Genomic DNA, 21,788 nt, shown 5'->3' on the forward strand with positions numbered 1-21,788 from the left:
ACTTTGCTATTTACTTTATTTCTTCTGGAAGTATCATATATATTGCTGTGATGACATTCAGTTGATTTAGTAATAAAAGCCCATTTTATAGGATACTGAAACATTAGAACAGTGAACTTCAATATAGTCCCTTTTTAAGCATTATTTTATTTTTCAGCTTTGTTAAGATGTAAATAACATATACCTTTCATGTATCACAGGCTTAGCATGGTGAAGGAGCTTGAGTAACTCAAAGAACCTATGCCATGCAGGGCCACCCACGATGTCCAATGGGTCATAATGAAGACTTCTGAGGAGGCTTTACAAATAATTGATGAAAGAAGAGAAATGAAAGGCAAGGGAGAAAAGCAAAGATATACCCAACTGAATGCAGAGTTCCAAAGAATAGCAATGAGATGTAAGAAGGCCTTCTTAAGTGAACAATGCAAAGACATAGAGGAAATTAATAAAATGGGAAAGACTAGAGATCTCTTCAAGAAAACTGGAGATATCAAGGGAATATTTCATGTAAGGATGGGTACAATAAAGGACAGAAATGGTAAGGACCAAACAGAAGCAGAAGAGATTAAGAAGTTTCAAGAATATACAGAAGAACTATACAAAAAAGGTCTTAATGACTTGGATAACCACAATGGTGTGGTCACCACATAGAGCCATATATCCTGGAAAGTGAGGTCAAATGGGTCTTAGGAAGCATTACTAAGGACAAAGCTAGTGGAGATGATGGAATTCCAATTGAGCTATTTCAAATCGTAAAAGATGATGCTGTTAAAGTGCTGCACTCAATATGTCAGCAAATTTGGAAAACTCAGCAGTGGCCACAGGACTGGAAAAAGTCAGTCTTCATTCCAATCCCAAAGAAAGGCAATACCAAAGAATGCTCAAACTACTGTACAATCGTGCTCATTTCACATGATAGCAAAGTAATGCTCAAAATCCTTCAAGCTAGTCTTCAACAGTTATGTGAACCAAGAACTTCTAGATGTACAATTTGGATTTCGAAGAGGCAGAGGAACCAGAGATCAAATTGCCAACATTTGTTGGATCTTGGAGAAAGTAAGGGAATTCCAGGAAAACATCTACTTCTGCTTCATTGACAATGCTAAAGCCTTTATGTGAATCACAACAAACTGTGGAAAATTCTTAAAGAGATGGGAGATCCCTTACCTGTCTCCTGAGACAATTGTATGTGGGTCAAGAAATAAGTTAGAACTGGACATGGAACCACTAGTTCAAAATTGGGAAAGGAGTACAACAAGGCTATATATTGCTACCCTGCTTATTTAACTTATATGCAGAGTACATCATGGGAAAAGCCGGACTGGATGAATCACAAGCAGAAATCAAGATTCCTGGGAGAAATATCGACAAGCTCAGATATGCAGATGATACCACTCTCATGGCAGGAAGTGAAGAGGAACTAAAGAGCCTCTTAATGAAAATGAAAAAGGAGAGTGAAAAAGCTGGCTTAGCAGTCAGACAAGTGCAGAGACATTTCTGGAAGTAACATTGCAATGACTGGCCAAGGAGAACTCCAAGTTCAGTTCAAACATGTTTTGGTTGGTGAAGGTGTTATTGGAAAAACTACATTTGTGAAACGTCATCTGGTGAATTAGAGAAGCATGTAGCTACCTTGGGTGTTGAGGTCCATCCTCTTGTGTTCCATACCAACAGAGGACCGATTAAGTTCAATGTATGGGATACAACTGGTGAGGAGAAATTTGGTGGACTGAGAGATGGCTACTACATACAAGCTCGGTGTGCCATTATAATGTTTGCTGTAACATCAAGGGTTGCTTACAAGAATGTGCCTAATTGGTATAGAGATCTGGTACGAGTGTGTGAGACCATTCTGATTGTGCTGTGTGGCAACAAAGTGTGTATTATGGACAGAAAGGTTAAGGCAAAGTCAATTGTCTTCCACCGAAAGAAGAATCTTCAGTACTATGACATTTCTGCCAAAAGTAACTACAGCTTTGAAAAGCCCTTCCTCTGGCTTGCTAGAAAACTGATCGGAGACCATTACCTGGAGTTTGTCACCATGCCTGCTCTTGCCCTGCCAAAGTGGTCATGGACCCAGCCTTGGCAGCACAGTACAAGCACAATTTACAGGTTGCTCAGACAACTGCTCTCCCGGATGAAGATGATGACCTGTGAGAAAGTGAAGCTGGGGCCCAGCATCAGAAGTCCAGTTTTATTAGCAACTGTTCTGTGATGTCAGTGGTGCAGCATGTTTGCTACTTTATTACATAGCTAAATAGAACATATGCTTAATCTTTGGATGCTGAAGGAGATGGATGGGCTTTGGACTGAATGTGGCAGTTTAAAAAAAAACCTTCATTTTTTTGGACCTGGATATTTAGGTGTTTTGGAACACAGCTGTTTCCTCCTTGCATTTCAAATATAAGACTGCTATAGTCACATGACAATATTGAGAGGTGGAATCTTGTTTGTTACTGTCATTCCCATTCTTTTTCGTTTAGAATCAGAATAAAGTTGTATTTCAAATATCTAAAAAAAAAAAAAAAAAAAGCTGGCGTAAAACTCAACATTCAAAAAATTAAGACCGTAACATTCAGTCCCATCTCTTCATGGCAAATAGATGGGGAAAAAGTGGAAGCAGGGACAGATTTGCTTTTCTTGGGCTTTTCTTGGACTACAAGAAGATCAAAACACTCAATCCTAAAGTAAATCAGCCCTTAATGTTCATTGGAAGGATTGATGCTGATGCTCCAGTACTTTGGCCACAATGCAAAGAGCCTACTCACTGGAAAAAATTCTGATGCTGGGAAAGATTGAGGGCAGGAGAAGGGGAGCAATAGAGGATGAGATAGATAGCAGCACCACTTGAACAAACTCCAGGAGATAATAGGGAAGCCCAGTGGGGAAGCCCGGTGTGCTACAGTCCATGAGGTTGCAAAGAGTTAGACATGATTTAGCGACTGAACAACAACAGACTGATACATAACATGTGAAGTGTAAGGTGTACAATGTGAAATACATGTGTGTGTGTGTGTGTGTGTTAGTCTCTAAGTTGTGTCCGACTCTTTGTGACTCCATGGACTGTAGCCTGCCAGGCTCTTCTGTCCATGGAATTCTCCAGGCAAGAATACAGGAGCGGGTAGCAATTTTCTTCTCCAGGGGATTTTCTAGGGATAGAACTCAGGTCTCTTGCATTGTAGGCAGATTCTTTACCATCTGAGCCACCAGGGAAGCCCCAATGTGTGTGTGTGTGTGTGTGTGTGTGTGTGTGTGTATAAGCACCAATATATCATTCAAAAAACAAAGATCATGACATCTGCTCCTATCACTTCATGGCAAATAGATGGGGAAAACCTGGAAACAGTCTCAGATTTTATTTTCTTGGGCTCCAAAATCAATGCAGATGGTGACTGCTGCCATGAAATTAAAAGACACTTGCTCCTTGGAAGCAAAGCTATGACAAACCTAGACAGTGTGTTAAAGAGCAGAGATATTACTTTGCTGACAAAGGTCTGTATAGTCAAAGCTTTGGTTTTTCCAGTAGTCATGTATGGCTGTGGGAGCTGGACCCTAAAGAAGGTTGAGCACTGAAGAATTGTTTCTTTCAAACTGTGGTTTTGGAGAGGACTCTTGAGAGTCCCTTGGACTGCAAGGAGATCAAACCAGTCAATCCTAAAGGAAATCAACCCTGAATATTCATTGGAAGGACTGGTGCTGAAGCTGAAGCTCCAACACTTTGGCCATGATGCAAGGAGCCAATTCATTGGAAAAGACCCTGATGCTGGGAAAGATTGAGAGCAAGAGGAGGAGTCAACAAAGGATGAGATGGTTGGATGGCATCACTGACTCCAAGGACATGAGTTTGAGCAAAGTCAGGGAGATAGTGAGTACAGGGAAGCCTGGCGTGCTGTAGTTCATGGGGTCACAAAGAGTTGGACATGACTTAGCAACTGAAAAACAACAGCCATATAAGTTTATAAATAAATATACATATACATATATATATATATATATATATATATATATGTTTAAGGTGTACCATTAGAGTATGATGTGAAATATACATGCATGGCAGACTTTAAGGTGAGCGTTTCCAAGGGGTAGCTGCTACATGGCTAACCTAGCTTTCCAAACCATGGGGAAAATAAAAATCCACCAAATAATCAATTTAAAACATTGACAGATTTAATCTGTACTTAGTAAACTCATTTGGCCAAGGTCATCAATATGAGTGGTGAAAATAGGAGCAGTACTTGGACCAATCACCATATGTAATCCAAGTCAGAGAGTACTATTATCTCATTATAAATCTATAACAAGAAGGTAAGAAATTACATTATCATAGTGCTAGAGCTTAGCTACTGAGGCTGCTGAGGCTGGGGGTGGGGGGATCCTTCTTGTAAAAAAAGAAATAAGCAAGCTCTGAATTTGAGTAGCTTGAGCTAGGTTTTACTGGGTTAAAGGGTTATTTTTAAAAGGGAGAATTAGAATTCTAATCATGACAATCCAACATTATCGATTCACTTTTTTATTTTTAAGGTCTTGCAAGCCCTTCTAGAACTTTGACATTTTTACCCCCAGGGGAATCAGAAGTGAGCCAGAAAGAGCTGCTGATTTGCAGAAAGTAAGAAGTGGATCTTAGATAGAAACAGCTTTAGTACCAGGGCAGAAGTATGATACAGTGGTTAGGAGCATAGGTTTAGACTCAGGCACACCTGGGTTAAGATTTTAAGCTCCATCACTTACTAGTTGTGTGATATTGAACAAAGTACTTAACCTCTGTAAAATTCAGTTTTCCCTTCTGTAGTTTCTAAAGTGAACTAAGCTCTGTCAAGCTTTGGTGCCTCTGGATAGGCAACACCCTCTGCCTTGAATAACACTCACCTCCTGTAACCCTGACCAATTCTTACTCATCCTTCAGATCTCTAATCCATATTGCCACTTCCAGGAAGTCGCAGTTCTCTAGACTTAGGTAATGCTCTCCTGTATCTCCTCCCCAAGGATCCTAAATACAACTTCAAACATAAGAAATGTATGATAATTGGTGGTTTTAAAAAATTTGTTTCTTCCACACATTAGGAGCCAGCAAACAAGGGCCTGTGGGCTAAATCTGACCTGTGACCTCTTTTTAGCTCCCAAGAATGGTTCTGCATTTTTATAGAATTGATTTTTTAAAAAAGAAGAATATGCAACAGAGATCTTAAGTGTCCCTCAAAACCTAAAATATTTACTATCTGGCCCTTTACGGAAAAAGTTCAGCATTTGCTGACCCCTGCCATAGATCATAAACAATTTGAGGGTAAGGACTATTTTTCATTTCATAGTATGTCCTGTTCTTAGCACAATGCCTCACACATAGGCATTCAGATATTCACTGAATGAAGGAATGAATTAACGTTTATAGCCAGCATTTTTTAAAGTATAATTAATGATAGAATCAAAACACAACTTTATTTTGTCTCCCAATGTCCAATAAAATATACTCCTTTGGTATAAAATTTCTCTGACCTTGGATGGAAACTTGGACAAGGCCTATGACTTTTCTGTTCATTCCTTCAAGAATAAACAGTCTTAAAATCACTCGAAATCACAAAACACAGTCTTGATTCAGTAATCAGGACATATTCAGTCTAATATATTAATCAAACTCTTCAAGTTTTACTAAGAAATAAGGTCTGCCCTCCCACCCCACACTGAGGCCTATAGGTGTTGGCCATCTGCCTTTGAAGAGGGGGATGATAGCTTTTCTTCTTTCTCTTCCCACTTGCCAGCTCTGATTTGGACCCTCACCAAGGTGGAAGCAGGAAGAAGGACAAGAGGTAAAGGGATTGGTCATTTCTTCTTTGGTAGAAGAAATGGCTTCCTACTCTCTAGGTCTCTGGATCTTCTTTGGGTTCTTCAAATGTCCTCATGACTGAGGATCACTCAGCGATACTATTTGGGAGACCTGGGTTTATAATTTATATCCAGGTTGGTAGTTTACAGCTCTTCCCTCCACCCCTAGGAATCCAACAGTTATCTCCAGCCTTTTTTTTTCTTTTGCTAGGTTCTCTACATCTAGGTGGTTCTAATAGACTGTGTCCAGTGTGACCCCACATTTGTTCTCCCTATCTCTAGCATGGCACCCTTTTGATTGATTCCCAGGAAATCCTCAAACATCCCTTGCCTGATAAATTCTTGGAATGCTGGCCAGTCCCAACACAGTCAACCCTATCCTCCTGCCAATGACCATGTTCGCTTTCTCGGAATATGCAGCTCCAATTCTCGGCCTCTACTGCAGAGAACATATGTCAAGCTCTCTGAGTGGTCTGGAGAAATCCCTCTCCCTACTGTTGAGGTGAAGGAGGTAATACCTCCACCATTCCAGCATTCCTGTAGAAGGTGGAGTGGAGTCTTAGCCTGCCAACAGATCTCTTCAGAGACGTGTTTTCACAAGTTTTCCCCCCACTCTCCTCCACAATGAGACTTCTTTTAATTTCTTGGACTCTGTTCTGGAACATTTCCTTTGTAAATTCTATATATCATGATCTGGCTTTGGAATTTCCCATCTATTGTAGGCCATCTATGTCTTTCTGGAAATTTAAATTTTAATATCATGTTACCTAAGCCTTTTTTTTTCCTAATTAGGTAGGAAACATTAGACTATCTCTAATGATCTCCAGTTATATTCAAGTAACTTCATTCTTTACTGAGCATCTACCATGTAGTTTTAGAGATGTTTTCTCTTCTAATACTCATGAAGAGAGTTTTTCCCTTCCTTTAAAATAATAAAACTAAGAAATTAATTGACTATCTCAAGGTAACCCAGAAAATATAGATTAAAGGTGAGGCTGAAACCTAGGTCTATCTGACTTCAAAATCCATCATCATTTCATTACAACATGATCTTCAAACTTGTTCACCAAATTATTCCAAATGGCAGAATAGAATGAACGTATATCCCTGGAGAAGTCTGGCTAGCCCAATGAAGCACCACTGCAAGTGCAATATTTCTCTGAAGTCTCATGCTTGGTAAAAAAAGTGTATATAACATTTGGATTTTATTCCACAATATGGTTTCATTGTTATATAAACTATCTTGAAAATTATCACTCAAATTGCCTATGTTCTTCCTATCTGAAATTTCAAGTAAAATTGATCCTCTTGAAAAATGCATCATGTTTACCCTGTAGTTTCATGAATCTTGAGCATACTACTCCAGTTTTCCATATTCCAGTTTTCCTACTCCACAAGGTATTAGACTATGCTGGTGATTTCAAGGAGAGTCTTAACCCATTGTAAGTGCTAGAATGAGGGAAATGAAAAGATAAAAGATGCAAGATTTGTTAAAGAGAATTTGGGGAAAAGGGAAAAGCACTGCAGTAATTTCTTAAAAATTGGTATTATACATTATTATGCTATTATTATTATGAAATTGAAAGTGTTAGTTGCTCAGTCTTGTCCATCTCTTTGCAACCCCATGGACTGTAACCTGCCAGACTCTTATGTCCATGGAATTTTTCAGGGAAGAATACTGGAGAGGGTAGCTATTCCCTTCACCAGGGGATCTTCCAGACCTGGGGATCAAACCTGGGTCTCCTGCATGCATTGCAGGCAGATTCTTTACTGTCTGAGCCACCAAGGAAGTCCACATTATTATTCTATACTATTATTATTGTTAATTCCATAATAAAAATTGTTGATGACCATGAGTTTTTGGATGAACAAGGCACTAATATCGCTATAATATTAGAAAAGTGACATGAGGACATTCAGCTGTTCTTAACCAGGAGGCCATGGAGCACCGAAATTATATGCCTATTTCTAAGAAAGTGGACAATCCATAGCTTTCATTAAGTTCTCAAAGCAGTCGAACACCCACCAAAGGTTCAGAACTACTGCTACAGAGAAAAGAGCAGAGACTTTGGGATAGCGCTCCTTGTTTTCAAATACTGGCTCCAAGCTTATTAAACTATGTGATATACTTCATCTCTAAGCCTTGGTTTTCTTATTTGTAAAATGAGAATAATAATATCCAAACTACAGACTTGTTGCAAGGATTAAATGAAATTCTCTACATTAAATGCTTGACATGGAGTAAGCACTCAAGAAATGTTAATCTCCTTTCTCTTGCCACAATACATAAAACATGTGCATGCGTGCTAAGTGGCTTCAGTTGTGTCTGACTCTGTGCAACCCTATCGACTGTAGCCTGCTAGGCTTCTCAGTCCATGGGATTCTTGAGGCAAGATTACTGGAGTGGGTTGCCATGCCCCCCTCCAAGGGAGCTTCCCAACCCAGGGATCAAACCCATATCTCTTATGTCTCCTGCATTGGCAGGCTGTTTATTTATCACTAGTGCCACCTGGGAAGTCCCATATAAAACACAGTAATGGCACTTAAACTACAGTTGGATGAATCACTTATAATGGCACATATACCCGGGATAAATATGCCTTATTTAAAGATATTCTACTTAAAGCTTAGACCCCCCCCCATTAGAAACTCAGACCTAGATTCCAAGACTGATGTTAAATCTCCACAAAAACTTCAAAATAAAAGAATTCAGTTGGTTCCTAAAACAAACAAACAAACAAACAAAAAAACGTTTCCCAAACCTGGGGAAATATATATGCACACATACTGTTTATAAAGATGGAATTATTTAAATATCACTACATCCTGGCATGTTTGGTTTTAATTCTACACATATATTAATTACTATAAAACCTAAGATGAAAAAAGTCTTGAGCAGGAGATCTTATTTCCTTAAATGTTCTATGAAGAGGCTTTTACAAAAACAGGGAGTCTTCGCTAACCTTACAGATTCATGAAGAAACCTCGAAGGGGTTAAAGTGGAAGGCTTAGACAAACTTTGCTTCTGAGCTTCTCTCTTATCTCCTCCCTCTGAGGCTCCCAGCCGCTAAGGCAAAGCAGAGCTGATTCACTACCTTTCCCGCACTCTCCAAACTGTTGCCTGCAAAAGAGGAACTGGGGACTTAACTATTCAGGCTGCTTCCATTCAAGTGTTCCGGATGGTATATACACATCCAAAGGGACAATTCTCTTGGCTGTTCGGGGTTTACAAGGAGCAGGCATCTGAAACTGCGCTCTGAAGCTGTAAGTGGCAACCGGCGTTTTAAGTCACTGATAGAGGTTGCTTTTCTCTTTTGCGCTGGGAAGATCTGACTCTTCAGGAGGATGAAAGAGAAAGCGTATTTTGCATGAACATAGACCTGTTTCTCTGGCAAAACAAGGCTTTCTTTCTATTTTCCAGATATTCCAGAGATATTCCTGAACAACTTGCCCGTCGGTGTAAGCTTCAAAAGGGATCCTTAAAAGACCAGCCCCATTCATCCCATGAGCCACGAGAAAGGTAAGAGAGACTTGGAAATATGATGATGTTATTTATGGTGAAAACGCGGTTATTTATCTGCAGGTGTGACAAACCGGCTCTGTCTGCCTCGGAAGATAACAGCAGCTCTCACTTGAAACGCTTATTACTTAATGGCTTCAGCGACTGAAGAACCGCTTGTGGCTGGAATTGTTTTTTCACAGGCTCCTGTGGAACTAGATTCTCTAACAGTTCCCACCCCCTTAGTTTTTCTCCCCCACACCGGGCAGGTAAATGCGAACAGAATGCTTTAATTCCTGAAAGCTATTGCAAGAGCCAAAACTCTCTTCTGAGTTGTTTCACTGATCATTTTCCTTAGCAATGTGGTGAGATTTCAGCTCTGAAATTCTATAAGCAGGTGTCATTTGGAAAAATATAGAATTGCCAATTATTTCAGAACTTTATCACATTAAAGAAAAGCAAAAGGAACTATGGGGAGCTCCTTGAGGACCAAAACAGGGATGAGGTTACACATCTCTATATCCCCAGCACTTCACAGGGGGCCTGGTACTTGGTTTGCACTCAAAGGTTTGCTGAATGTGTCAGTCTGAATATATACAGAACTTTGTTTCTCTTATTAGAAATAAGTTTCACCCTAGGAATTCCTCTCCCATGTTGATGGATGGGCAAAGCTTCACATTCCCTTCTCATTTTAAGGAGCAAAATTCATGGTCTGGGTATGTATGTTATTTTGCTTTTGTGAGGTTTGCTTTTGTGTGCTGACGTTGAACATAATCGGAGACTTGGCATTTCAACGTTCATACCAAAATCATGATTTTTTTTTTTTGCCAAGAATTTTATGTACCAAGTTAATGACAAAACATACAATCAGAAAATCAGAGGTACATTCACATTGCTTGTAGGTGTTTTGATTTACATTAGAAGTAAACCAGATGTCCAGGCTAATGTTGGACATTGGCCAGTTATTAAGTTAATCTCTTTCCATTTTCCCTTCCCCCAATCTCCCCTCCCACTTTCCTTCCTTCTTCTCTTTTCCAATGTTTTCCTTCTACCCTATCTTCATCTGTGCCTCTTAACCACTCATTTTCTCCCACCTCTTATCAGCACTTCCCACACCTTCTCACATTTTTCCTTCCTTCTTCTCCCCTTTCCTCCATCTCCCTTCTTTTCCTAATGCCTTTCCCATTTTCCTATTCCTCACTCTCCTTATCCCTCATCAGCTTTCCATTACTTTTACAAAGACTAGAGACTGATTTTCATTTTATTATCTTTCCAGAAAAAAATGTAGGATACTATAATCTTACAAAGGTCTTTCCAAAATAACCAGATTTTTTAGAATTAATATAATTTTGGCTTCTTTTGAAATTGCATGGTTGTTTTTCTCTCCAAATGGTCCAGACCTTTTAATAGAGCAATCACATTGTCTGTGCAACTCATCAATAGTTAGCTAAGAGAGCTATGGTGATCCTGTTTGGAAAGCTTTTATGAGAAGTTGTCACAGATATAGGAACAGATTAAGAAAGAGGATCCCCTTCACCCATATCTAACTTTTCATCTACTCATTTCAAAATCCTTCAGATTTTAGGAATTGAACTGATAGACCTCTCTGAATTGAACAGGATGTTTGGTGTTCTGCAGACACAGAGGTTTTAAGAAATATATGGTTAGTTTTCAAAACCCTCAAATGAAATGTTTAACGAAGTTGACAAACTGTATATGAGAGTATTGTTATCTACAGATTCTTCAAGCTTCATAGAATTCTAATAAATATTTCATAAATAGTTAGATTTAAGGAAAATTCAGGGTTGATTGTCTTAAAGGCAGTATTATTAATTGTTAATGAAAAGCATCTATAGACACAACTGAACTGTCTAAAACTTCAGGCCATAAACCCACTCCATGTAGTTTTCCTTTAAAATCATGGAACTGAAATAATTCAAGAGCAAAGTTTCTAACAAAGTGATTATTCCTTTTTTTTTTTTGGTTGTGGCACACAGCTTGCAGGATCTTAGTTCCCTGTCCAGGGATTGAACCCAGCTCCACAGCAGTGAAAGTGCCAAGTCCTAACCACTAGACTGCCAGGGAACTCCCCCAAAATGATTATTCCTTAATTCTAGGTTATACTCAGAAATTTAAGTCTTCTTTGCACAGTAAGAGATAGAAGAGTTGGGGAGGGAAATAAAAAGGGAGTTTCAGGCACTTCCCCAACCTTTATTATGTATTGAAACAGAGATAACACTGTGCTTCTCTCCAGATTTTCAGTGTTAAGTGCATTTCTTCAGTCATATCCATGCATTTATTCAGTAATTATTGAGCAGCTATTGTAAGCATGGTTACATAAGGGACCACGTGCATGCATGTATGCTCAGTCAAGTCTGACTCTTTATGACCCCATGGACTGCAGCCTGCCAGGCTCCTCTGTCCATGGAATTTTCCAGGCAAGAATACTGAAGTGGGTTGCTATTTTCTCCTCTGGGGGACCTTTCTGACCCAGGGATTGAACCTGTGTCTCCTGCATTGGCAGGCGGATTCTTTGCCACTGAGCCACATGGGAAGTGAATGGAAGGTTGAAAAAGATCGTCAAGGAGTTTATAAATTACAACTTGGGAAAAAACACAGAAAATAGATACTTACAATATTAGGTGAATGTAACTTCTCTAGGAGGGATAGAGAGCCTGTGGAAATTAGGATTTGATAAGAAATCAAGGTCAGTTTCATGAGCTGAACTATGAAGAATGGTACCATTTCCCCAAGCAGATATATACAAAGATAGAAGGAACAGATCAAACAAAAACATGAAGGCAGGGAAATAGGTGTCAGTGAGCATTACAGCTTGATTGGAAAGTAGGGTAGTGGAAGGAATTAAAGTCAGCCAGGACCAGGGCATGGACAGCCTTGAATGCCAAGCTAAGGAGAATGGAATAAAGTTAAAAGGTAATATGTGGACTACCAAATATTTATTCCTTTTTCATCCTATAAGAATAGTTATAAATAAATCATATAGTGATACAATGTAGAGTAAAAAGCACAACACAAAGAAGACATATAGCCTGACACTTTTTTTTAATAAAGTTAAAAACATAAATAAAAAACATAGTGTTTAGGCATGGGGTGTGTGTGTGTAAATAAAAGCAAGGTAATGATTAACAAAATTCAGAATATTGAATTTGATAGGGAGGAGCATAGGTAGGCATCATGTAAATTATTATTCTCAATCTTACAGTCAGTAGGTTCTTGTTCACAGGTATTTGTTCATGGGTGTTACTAAGTAAACAAATAAAAGAGAACCTGGAGGCACCCATGACGACAGTGTGCCTAACCAGGGAGTCTGACTTATCCAAATATGTGTACTTGGAGGTCCATGGGAGACTAAAAAGACAGTATACTACTATTGAGACTTTTCCCACTTGGACGGCACTAACAGTGAGTGTTGATTTTCCTACTACTTGTGTTCTGGAGGCCAGGTGAAAAAAGTATGCCTCCATGTGGGCTGCTGGGGACTGTCACAGTCCTGACTCAGGCACTCCATTCTATTTGAAGAGTGGTGCTTCTCAGCCCTGGCTGCATATCAAAACCACATGTGGACCTTTAAGTACTACAGCTGTTTGGGCCTCCCCCCACACAAACCTTCAGCATCAGAACCTCTGAGGGAAGGCCCCAGATAGACATATTTTCAAAAAGTTTAGTAAGTGACCCTATGGGCAGCAGGGACTGGAAACCATTCCTTGCAGAGTGTACTTAGAAACCCTGAATGGGTAGCTTGTCACAAATATAGATTTCAGGGTCCTATCCAGAGAGACTCTGATCTAGAGAGCAAGGGGAAAGGCCTAGAAATCTGCATTTGTAAGACAAATCTTCCAGGTGATTCTGATGAAGGAACCTCCTTCAGAAACACTGCCCCAAAGGTTCCAAAATCCTAGGGCCTCAGGGGGATCACTCTGTGTATTTGTTCGTTTCCTAGGGCTGCTATAAACAAAGTACTACAAACTAGGTGGCTTAAAACAGAAATTTATTCTCTTAGGTCTGAAGGCTAGAAGTCTGAAATCAAGGCATCAACAGGGCCATGCTCTCTCTGCACTCTGTAGAGTAAAATTCTTCCCTGACTCTTCTGGCTTCTGGTGTTTACTGGCAATCCTTGGCCCTCCCTGGTTTGTAGGTGTATCACTCCAGTCTCTACCTCTGTGTTCCCCCTGTATACCTCTGCTTTCTCTTCTTATGAGGACACCAGTCATATTGGATTTAGGGCCAACCTAATGACCTCATTTGAACTTGACTACATCTACAAAGACCCCCCCCCTTTTTTTTTTTTTTACAAATAAGGTCACATTTGCAGGTACTGGGTGTTAGAACTTCAACATGACTCTTTTGGGGACACAATTCCTTCTGTGACACTCTTTTAAATAGTTTTTAAAAGTAGGGTTCCCAAACAACCAACAGAACAGTTTAGCTTTGTTCTTTAGCTGGGATATCTAGATAGAAAAACTGATAGTTAACTCTCAAAGCTTGATATGCAAAGGATCACCTGAAAATCTTGTGCTTAGAATACGTATTCCTGGGCCTTGATCCAAAATATTAGAACTCAATAGGCCTGGTGAAGGGCCTAGGAGTCTACATTTTAAGTAACGTAGGAGGTTCATGCATGACATTCTTGAGAAAAACTGAATTTAGGAGAATAAGAAAGGTCGAGAATCCAGTGGTCTGGGGAGAAAGAGCTCCCAAGAACAGACCTTGAAATCTGCATTTGTAACAAGCTACTCAGATGAACCACTGCCTTTGGGGCTGGTGTTTTTAGGGAACAAAAGGATACCTATGTAATTACCTTTTCCACTTGTTAGTGAATCAGAAATCAAAATAGATGTACCTTTAAGTATTGCAAAAAATGTTTCCTAGCCTATAGCTCCAAAGACAGTAGAAAGATACCCTGTCCCTTTGCTCTTGTTTCTGTGAACCAGGTGGTTCTGCACAGGTGATAGAGGCCATAGGTAGGCAGGCTAAGAATCATGCAGATTACAGAAAGTACAGTACCATGAGCTAGTAAATATAAACTTTAAGCTGAAGGGCTCCTAGGCTGGGGGAAAAATCAAGATTATAGGAAGAGTAATGTGATTGTTGGAGCTATTTCTATTAATGCTCCTTGGGCATGTTAACAAGCGACAGAACTGGGCTACCTTGTCAGCTCTCTGCCGCTATTGCACATGGAAGCTTAACGGGTGATGGTAGTTTATGTTTTGTATTTTTCTTTTTAGTCACCTATATTCAAAATTCATGTTGGGAAAAACAAGCTAAATTATTTTGGAAGCCTTCAACAGCAAATAGTTGACCCTATTTACACACTGGAATGTTTTTGCCAATAAAGACAACAGTCCATCTTTACCATTAATGAAAGATGAAGTTACTTGCTCAGAACAAACACACCCTTTCAATTACTTCTGATCTACAAATACTGGGGGCGGGGGTGTATTCTTACCCCACAGCCCTAAATGAGAGACAGAGAACACAAAAACAAAATTGGGGGAAGCCTGCATTCCTGAAAATTCCATAATTTGTTAAAGTGACCCATGGCACTGGGATCTGGGGTTTGAAAAACAAATCCTTAGATTTAGATCTTCATTTCAGTGCTAGGCTTTCTCGGTTAAACTAGAGCAGTGGTTTTCAGTCCTGGCTGTACTTTAGAGCCATTTGGGGAACTTTTTAACAATACCAGTGCTTGGACCCCACCTAAGACCAATAAAATCTGATTCTCTAGAGTGGTGAGCAGGCCCAACTGTGGAGATTATGATTCAGAAAGTCCAGATTGGGACTCAGGGTCTATATTTTAATAAGTACTTCAGAATTTTATGACCAGTTAGTTTAGAAAACACTGTCCTACTCTAGCCAAGTTATTAGCTGCTGTCCTCTGACTGGAATTTTTCTTTAACCTTGTAACAGGTATACCACTTAGAAAAAAAAGCATTCAAAATGATAAAAACTCAGGATACCATTTTAAAACTAAATTTCCCATCTAAAACCATTTTGCAATATATCAGTTAATTTTTATTTCAAAAGAAATCACCATCTCTCTTTCTTAGATACCCAAATCTTTTATTTTTGTTTTTGATTTTCAGGAAAATAAATCTGTTGAGGAATTTGAAGAGTCAAATCTTCTGAGCCTAGACCTACTGCTGTCAGCATCTCTGAGACCTCCTCCATCTGAGAATTACCAGGTCTGACAACACTTTCCCTCCAGCCTACAGTGAGGGATGCCAACAAAACTGTAGAAAAGTTACATTCTCTAGACTTCCAACCCTCAAGCTGTGGCAATCGGGAAGACACCTTACAAGCTCCATACTTATGGGGGATTCAGAAAGACAAGAAGGGCAAAAACTCAGATATGCTGAGCTGGAAATATACAAAAGCTTTTAGAAAATCTCCCCACAGAAGAATCCAATTAAATTCACATAATTAATGCACACATTAGATAAGCCGTAGATAAAATAGAATGCTTTCTCCCTCCACCAAAAGATAGAAAAAGTCTGATTTAATACTCAGACATGCTTGTTCTCATTCCAGTATTATAAAGCAGTTTTGCCATATTTATTTTAATCATTATAGGAGTAGGACTGTGGAAAATAAAATATTTTATTTATATTTTAAGAAAGTGGTTAAGAAGTTCTGATAAAAAAAAAAAACTATTTGGGAGAGGGATGCTGTGCTGGAAAATAGAGATGGTGTGGCAACTGCCAAATTAGAATATAATTTTCTTGCTTATGCAATATTGACTTGGCTCTGGTTGTGATTGCTTTGATTGTGTATGAGATTGTTAGAACACCTCCAGCATATTCAGAGACAGTCTAAGTGACTGTGGAATGCCTCAAGGGCAATAGAAATCAACTAGAAATAGGTACTAACTCAAGTCTTGAGTGATGACGGAGGTACATTTCAAGTACCATGGAAATCTCACTGGACGGGCCCATTTTCCCACCCTGGCAACAGAGGTTGACACTACTTCAGATAAGTATTCCAACCTGTATATGTATGTGGGCTTATTCCTGAGCCTCTTGGCTATTCTCCTCATCCTGCTCTTCACGATGCTCCTTCGACTCAAACATGTCATCTCACCCATCACCTCTGAGAGCACAGAAAGTGTTCCTCAATTCACAGATGTAGAGATGCAGAGTCGGATTCCTACTCCTTAAAGCCAGGATGAAAGTGAGCTTTACTGGATCTCAGTGAACCCTTGTATGTTGATGTCCAGGAAAGCTGACTTCATTACATGTAGCTTCCTGTGTAAGGAATCAACAAGTTGTCCACTTAACAAGTTGTTCCTCCTTTCCTTGTGTTATTCTTTATCTTGACTCTGCTTATGGGATATCTAAGAGGTTTGACTCCTTCCTTGCCAAGAATATAGGAAATGGTAGCTGCTTGGGAAGGTAGGTTTCCATGGTAACCAAAGAGAGGCTGGGCCTTGAGCAACCCTCAGATCACAGAAATTCATATGCAGCTGTTGTTTAAAAAACAAACAAACACAACCCTGGAAACTCCAAGAAAAAGGAAAATTTGCCTTTGAAAGGATTGATTGTTCAAAAAGGTTACCCCAAGAAAGGAACAAGTTTTAACTTCGCAGTTAGGCCCAAAAGAATCACCTCTGGTTACATGAACTTGACTCATGTTGGAGTCAATGGAAGGGACCACAAACCCTTTCCCAAAAGAGCAGTGATTTTATCAACTATGGCCATCAGGTTTGTCCCAAATGAAAGCAGAGTCTTTAAAGACACTGTTTCAATTTTAAAAGCAATTTTGCAAAAGTAAGTTTCTAGTGAACAAACTCATCTAGAGAGGGAAAATGTGCATTTTATATCTGTGTTATTACTATTACTGGACTTTTAAAAACTCAGACAGTGGTAGATATATTACAAAAATCTGGAACAATGAGCTTCCCTCAAACCAAGGGAAAATTAAGTCAAAATATGCTTATGATAATGAACATTTTATGATACGTGCACCTTCTTTGCCCTTTTCTCCTTCCCCATCACACTCCATGATTGAGTTGCACTCAAATATAAGCTTTGTTTAAAGATGGCCTTGGCAAAGAAGACTCAACTGTACTTTAAAGCAGAAATGAAATAGTCTTGGTATTCTGTTGTTGAATGATTGTGGCTTTGGACAAAACACTCAAGCCTGGGGTACCAGGTTTTTCTTTCTGAAAAATGATCTGAGAGCTATTCAGTCATCACTAGACTCCTCTTAGATCTGAGTGTAAGAAAAACAGAGACAAAAGAGGAAAGGACTAAATAATACCCTCCAACAAATCTTTATTGAGATCAGTGTCCTCAAATGTCACATTTGTCTTTCCCAGAAAATGTTCCTCCTTTCCTGATCCCTGCCAAAAGATGAAGTGTTTCACTTATTACCTATAAAATAAATATATTTTGAAAAATTGCATTCTCATAAACAGGCCTAGTGTGCCAGTAGTGGGAGACAATTTGATTTTTTAATAATTTACTTATTACAAATTAGAAATTAGAAGGCTGGTCATACTCTTGCTGCCAAAGAACTAAAATACTCATGTTAATTTCTACCTGCTTTTAAAAAAATCAGTTCTCGCTTACACCTAAAATATGGTCATCAAATTTCCACCAGGTGCTCCCTTGGGAATTGTGACAGTGAGAGAGAAGTGGAATGGATGTTAGGTTAATGGCACCTCTACCAGACATGCTCTTGAGTTTGTTACCAATTTAGATTGGCTCCTTTACTTTGATCTAAATCTAGCATGATGGTGAAATTCCCAAGTGCTTTCTACTTTTATACACAGTCATTTGCCAATACTCCCCTCTCCAAGGGGCTACAAAGTGTGAAATCCCCACATGCAGAGCTAAACTTAGCAGCAAGCCTGCCTCTGGCACACCTGTTACAATAGCGCACCATAAGAGATGGCAGCTGCATTCTGTACCATTTGGAAGAGATGAGCAGGTAGGCTAAGAATCAGATAGGGCATGCTCTTCCCCTTTTGGCATTGTCATTTCCAAATTGCAAAGTGATTCATATTATTTCATTTGGGAGTTTAAATTGTCTTTAGTCACACCCAGACCCTATGTACCCTTTAAAAGGATAGCTTTTGGCAGCCATACGTGGACTTCATCAAAGGATGCCAGTATACCCCAGAACTTTTTAAGGACACACATCTCTCTTCATTCCAGGCTCTGCCTTTTGTGCTCACAGTATTTGAATGTACTTTACAGTTAAGAAGTCAGTGACTGGATAAATGAAGGAACTGATTACATTTTCAACAGCAGTGAATAGCAAGATACCCAATGCCTTGTTGCTGAATCTGGTGAAGAGACAAACTGCACATCTAGTCCCTGCCCATCTGATCTCCCCAACCCAGATTTTAGGAGTTTAAAACTGCTCCTTAATCACTGACTTGGATGAAGATTCCTAATTTATGATTAGGTTACTCACCTGGAAAACAATCACCCTCTTTCATCACAACCACCCCATGGGATCCAGATCTTCACTGAGCATTAACCAAAGTACATGGCATGGATTGCACTAAAATAGCAGCATAACCCCTCACAATTTCCAGTGATAATATAAATGGAGATGTATGTATGCAGATGTGTCATTATGGTGACATACCTGGTATTTAGTCTTTGGAAAAACAAACTGAATGTTTTCATCATAGCAAACCATCTGTAAAGAAAACAACTTTTCCATTTATATTCATTTTTATTATATCCCCCAATGTATTAATTAACATATATTACTGCTCAAAGAGGCAGCTAGAGCAATCAATGGGCATAATTTGAATTTATCCATCTATGCAAAGTGCCGACTAGGCAATTCCCTCCCTCACCCCCACTCTCCAAAAAATTGCATGTTAGCCTAAATGTATATAAACAGATAGGTTATTTATATATAGATGTACTTTGTTTTAAGGTAAAAGAATGAGTATTCACTTTCTATTACATTGAATCACATGAAATTGGCATTTATGTAAATAAACAATGCTGAAATATCAGCAATTTCATATAATTCAACAAAACAAAAGGACTCACTACTTGAATTACTGAAATAGTAAACTCTAATAGGTTTAACATAACTCAATTTCTAAAAGTGTACTTTGCATACATTTCAGAATCATGTGTTGTATAAAACAAGGTTTATTGTAAAAGGTTTGTGTATTATGTATTATGTACTAGGCAGGAAATATTAAGGTAAATCAAGTAAAGACAGGTTCATTCAGCTTAACATTTCCATCTATGCCAAATCTGAAGCTTTGAACTCATAAATGAGTTTGACCGCTGCAGACCCCATCATGCTTACTAAGTAGGTAAAACAGGTTCATTTAATGCAATGATGTAGTTATATTTAGTAATACATCTTATTCACCTCCATTTGTATAAAAGAAGCACTTTTTTAAACAAAATGAGTTGTATGGAAGAAAAATTGGATTTTTTTAGTTTAAAACCATTAATATTTGAAATAGGCTTATATTGTATATGTGAAATATAATATTTGCATGTCATTTTTATTCCCTGCAAAATAAGTTCTGTTTGGCTTACTGATAACAAACATCTATTGTCTGAACAATATAAAGAGTATTAGTCTCCCAATATAAACTGTAACAATTACAAATTTGTGGTATTTACAATTTTGAAGTGTCATTATTTTTTCTTATTCGCCAACCTTCCAATTTTTATCTTCTCCCTACTTGCAACCTTATTGGTGTGTTTATTTCTTTAGTAGTGAGATGTGAAAAATAGGCAATGACTACCAGGTGCCAGTGAAAGTGACTTGAGGGGAGAGTGAAATAAGGTATCTCAAGCAGCAATATCATGCAACATTCCCCACATTGTGGGATATTTTTATTGATATATCTTCCATTTCCTACTTTGTTTCTCAGAGCAATCCTGTAAGTAATGAGTGGAGGTATTATTAAGTCTGTTTTACAAAAGAGGACATGCGCACAGAGAGATTGGTGAGACCTTCTTGGTTACACAGAGGCCAAGTCAAGAGTACACTGCCAAAAAAAAAAAAAAGTACACTGCTAATCTTTGGACTCCTATTTAGTTTAATACTCACCTCAAAAAAGTGTCTTACTTTCTAGGCACTGAATAGATATTTCAAAGCTATTCATTCTATTACACTCCAAGTTCTACAGAAAATTACAGAGCTCTATAAGTGATTATCTACTCCCTGTGCCCAAATTCAGAACAAAGAAACAGAATTTTGCTATCTCATAAATCATTTTATAGCTGCAGCAACATGTATTTAACAGGCAGTAGAGAAGTTTATACAAAGTCAAACCTTGCAGTTCTACTTTACAGGGAAGAAGTAGAAATATAGATGCATTATGTACCCACAATGCAAATCTTATTCCTCTGATCATTTGACTTAATGTTCACAGTCAATTGCAGGCTCTTCATATACATGGCTATGATCTTTCCCTTCCTAGAAATGAGAACATCTCCTCTTAGGAAAAATAATGTTCTTATAAAATTGTATAGTGTTTTAAGTGTATGCAGCTATTTCATTTGTGCTCTTTAATAAATGTGGTGGCATTAAAAGGGAGAGAATTACTGTGGAAGTTCCTCTATCCATAAAGAATAAATTGTACTTATAGAAAAAAAAGAGACCAAAATGTGGAACATATGTAGAGTGGGAAAGGAAAATGCACATAATAAATATAGGCAAGGAGGTTTTGAAAAATAATTTGAGTAGTTCCAGGAATTTCAATTCATTTTTCACATCAAATATCTATTGATTAAATCATATGCACACCCGGTGGAGAATGAGAGAGACAGATTATACAACATTCTAAGCTAGGGGATCTGAAGTTTGTAATCATAAAGTTTACAATCTGACAAAGATGATAAATACTTAAATTCATTCATCCATTCAACATTTATTCAGTACCTACTGTATGTGCTAGCAGTGAAAACTAGGTAGGCCCTGGTGCAAGTTGCAGCCTACTGGGATGGACATCTTAGATCAGATAATTACAACACTGCTGTGTTATAACGGAGAAGTATAGTGTGCTTGGATACATACAAAGTGAAGGGCATGCTGCCTAGCCTGGCCTAGAGTGTCAAGGAAACTTTACTGAGATGATATCTAAGCTAAAATCTAATGGGTGAGTAATAGCAAACATTCCATAGAGAGAACAGTGTGTGCAAAGATTCTGAGGTCAAATAAACTTGGCATGCTTGAAGAAGCACAGTAAGTGAGGAGAAGTCTCCAGAAGGCTGGAAAGGTTGATAAGGACAAGAACATGCAAGGCCTTGTGAGCAATGTTGTGGATTTTTAACTTTATTTTAAGCACAGAGAAGATGAAAACTCTAATAGCAGTGTGGAGGATGGATTAAAGAGGTGCAAGAGTGGACACAGGGAGACCAGTTAAAAGGATATGGCAGTGGTTCAGGAGAAAGATGATAATATTTTAGACTTACCACCATCCCATGGTAGTGGGAAAGGAAATAAAGGAAAGCAAATA

General features: G+C 38.6%; 2 protein-coding genes and 1 pseudogene across 7 annotated transcripts in view; 2 read left to right on the forward strand and 1 right to left on the reverse strand.

The window, feature by feature from the left end:
- DCX (doublecortin) overlaps positions 1–21,788 on the reverse strand; it is a 398,761-nt gene that overhangs the window by 237,552 nt on the left and 139,421 nt on the right. The gene's annotated exons all lie outside the window — the stretch shown is intronic.
- On the forward strand, positions 1,173–2,232 carry LOC133243055 (GTP-binding nuclear protein Ran-like; annotated as a pseudogene).
- On the forward strand, positions 8,883–20,736 carry SERTM2 (serine rich and transmembrane domain containing 2). Its single transcript, XM_061409504.1, has 2 exons — positions 8,883–9,337; positions 15,421–20,736. The coding sequence occupies exon 2, from the start codon at positions 16,219–16,221 to the stop codon at positions 16,489–16,491; it is 273 nt and encodes a 90-aa protein (XP_061265488.1). The 5' UTR covers positions 8,883–9,337; positions 15,421–16,218; the 3' UTR covers positions 16,492–20,736.

Source organism: Bos javanicus, chromosome X (genome assembly GCF_032452875.1).
Source record: "Bos javanicus breed banteng chromosome X, ARS-OSU_banteng_1.0, whole genome shotgun sequence".
NCBI classification, from domain to species: domain Eukaryota; kingdom Metazoa; phylum Chordata; class Mammalia; order Artiodactyla; family Bovidae; genus Bos; species Bos javanicus.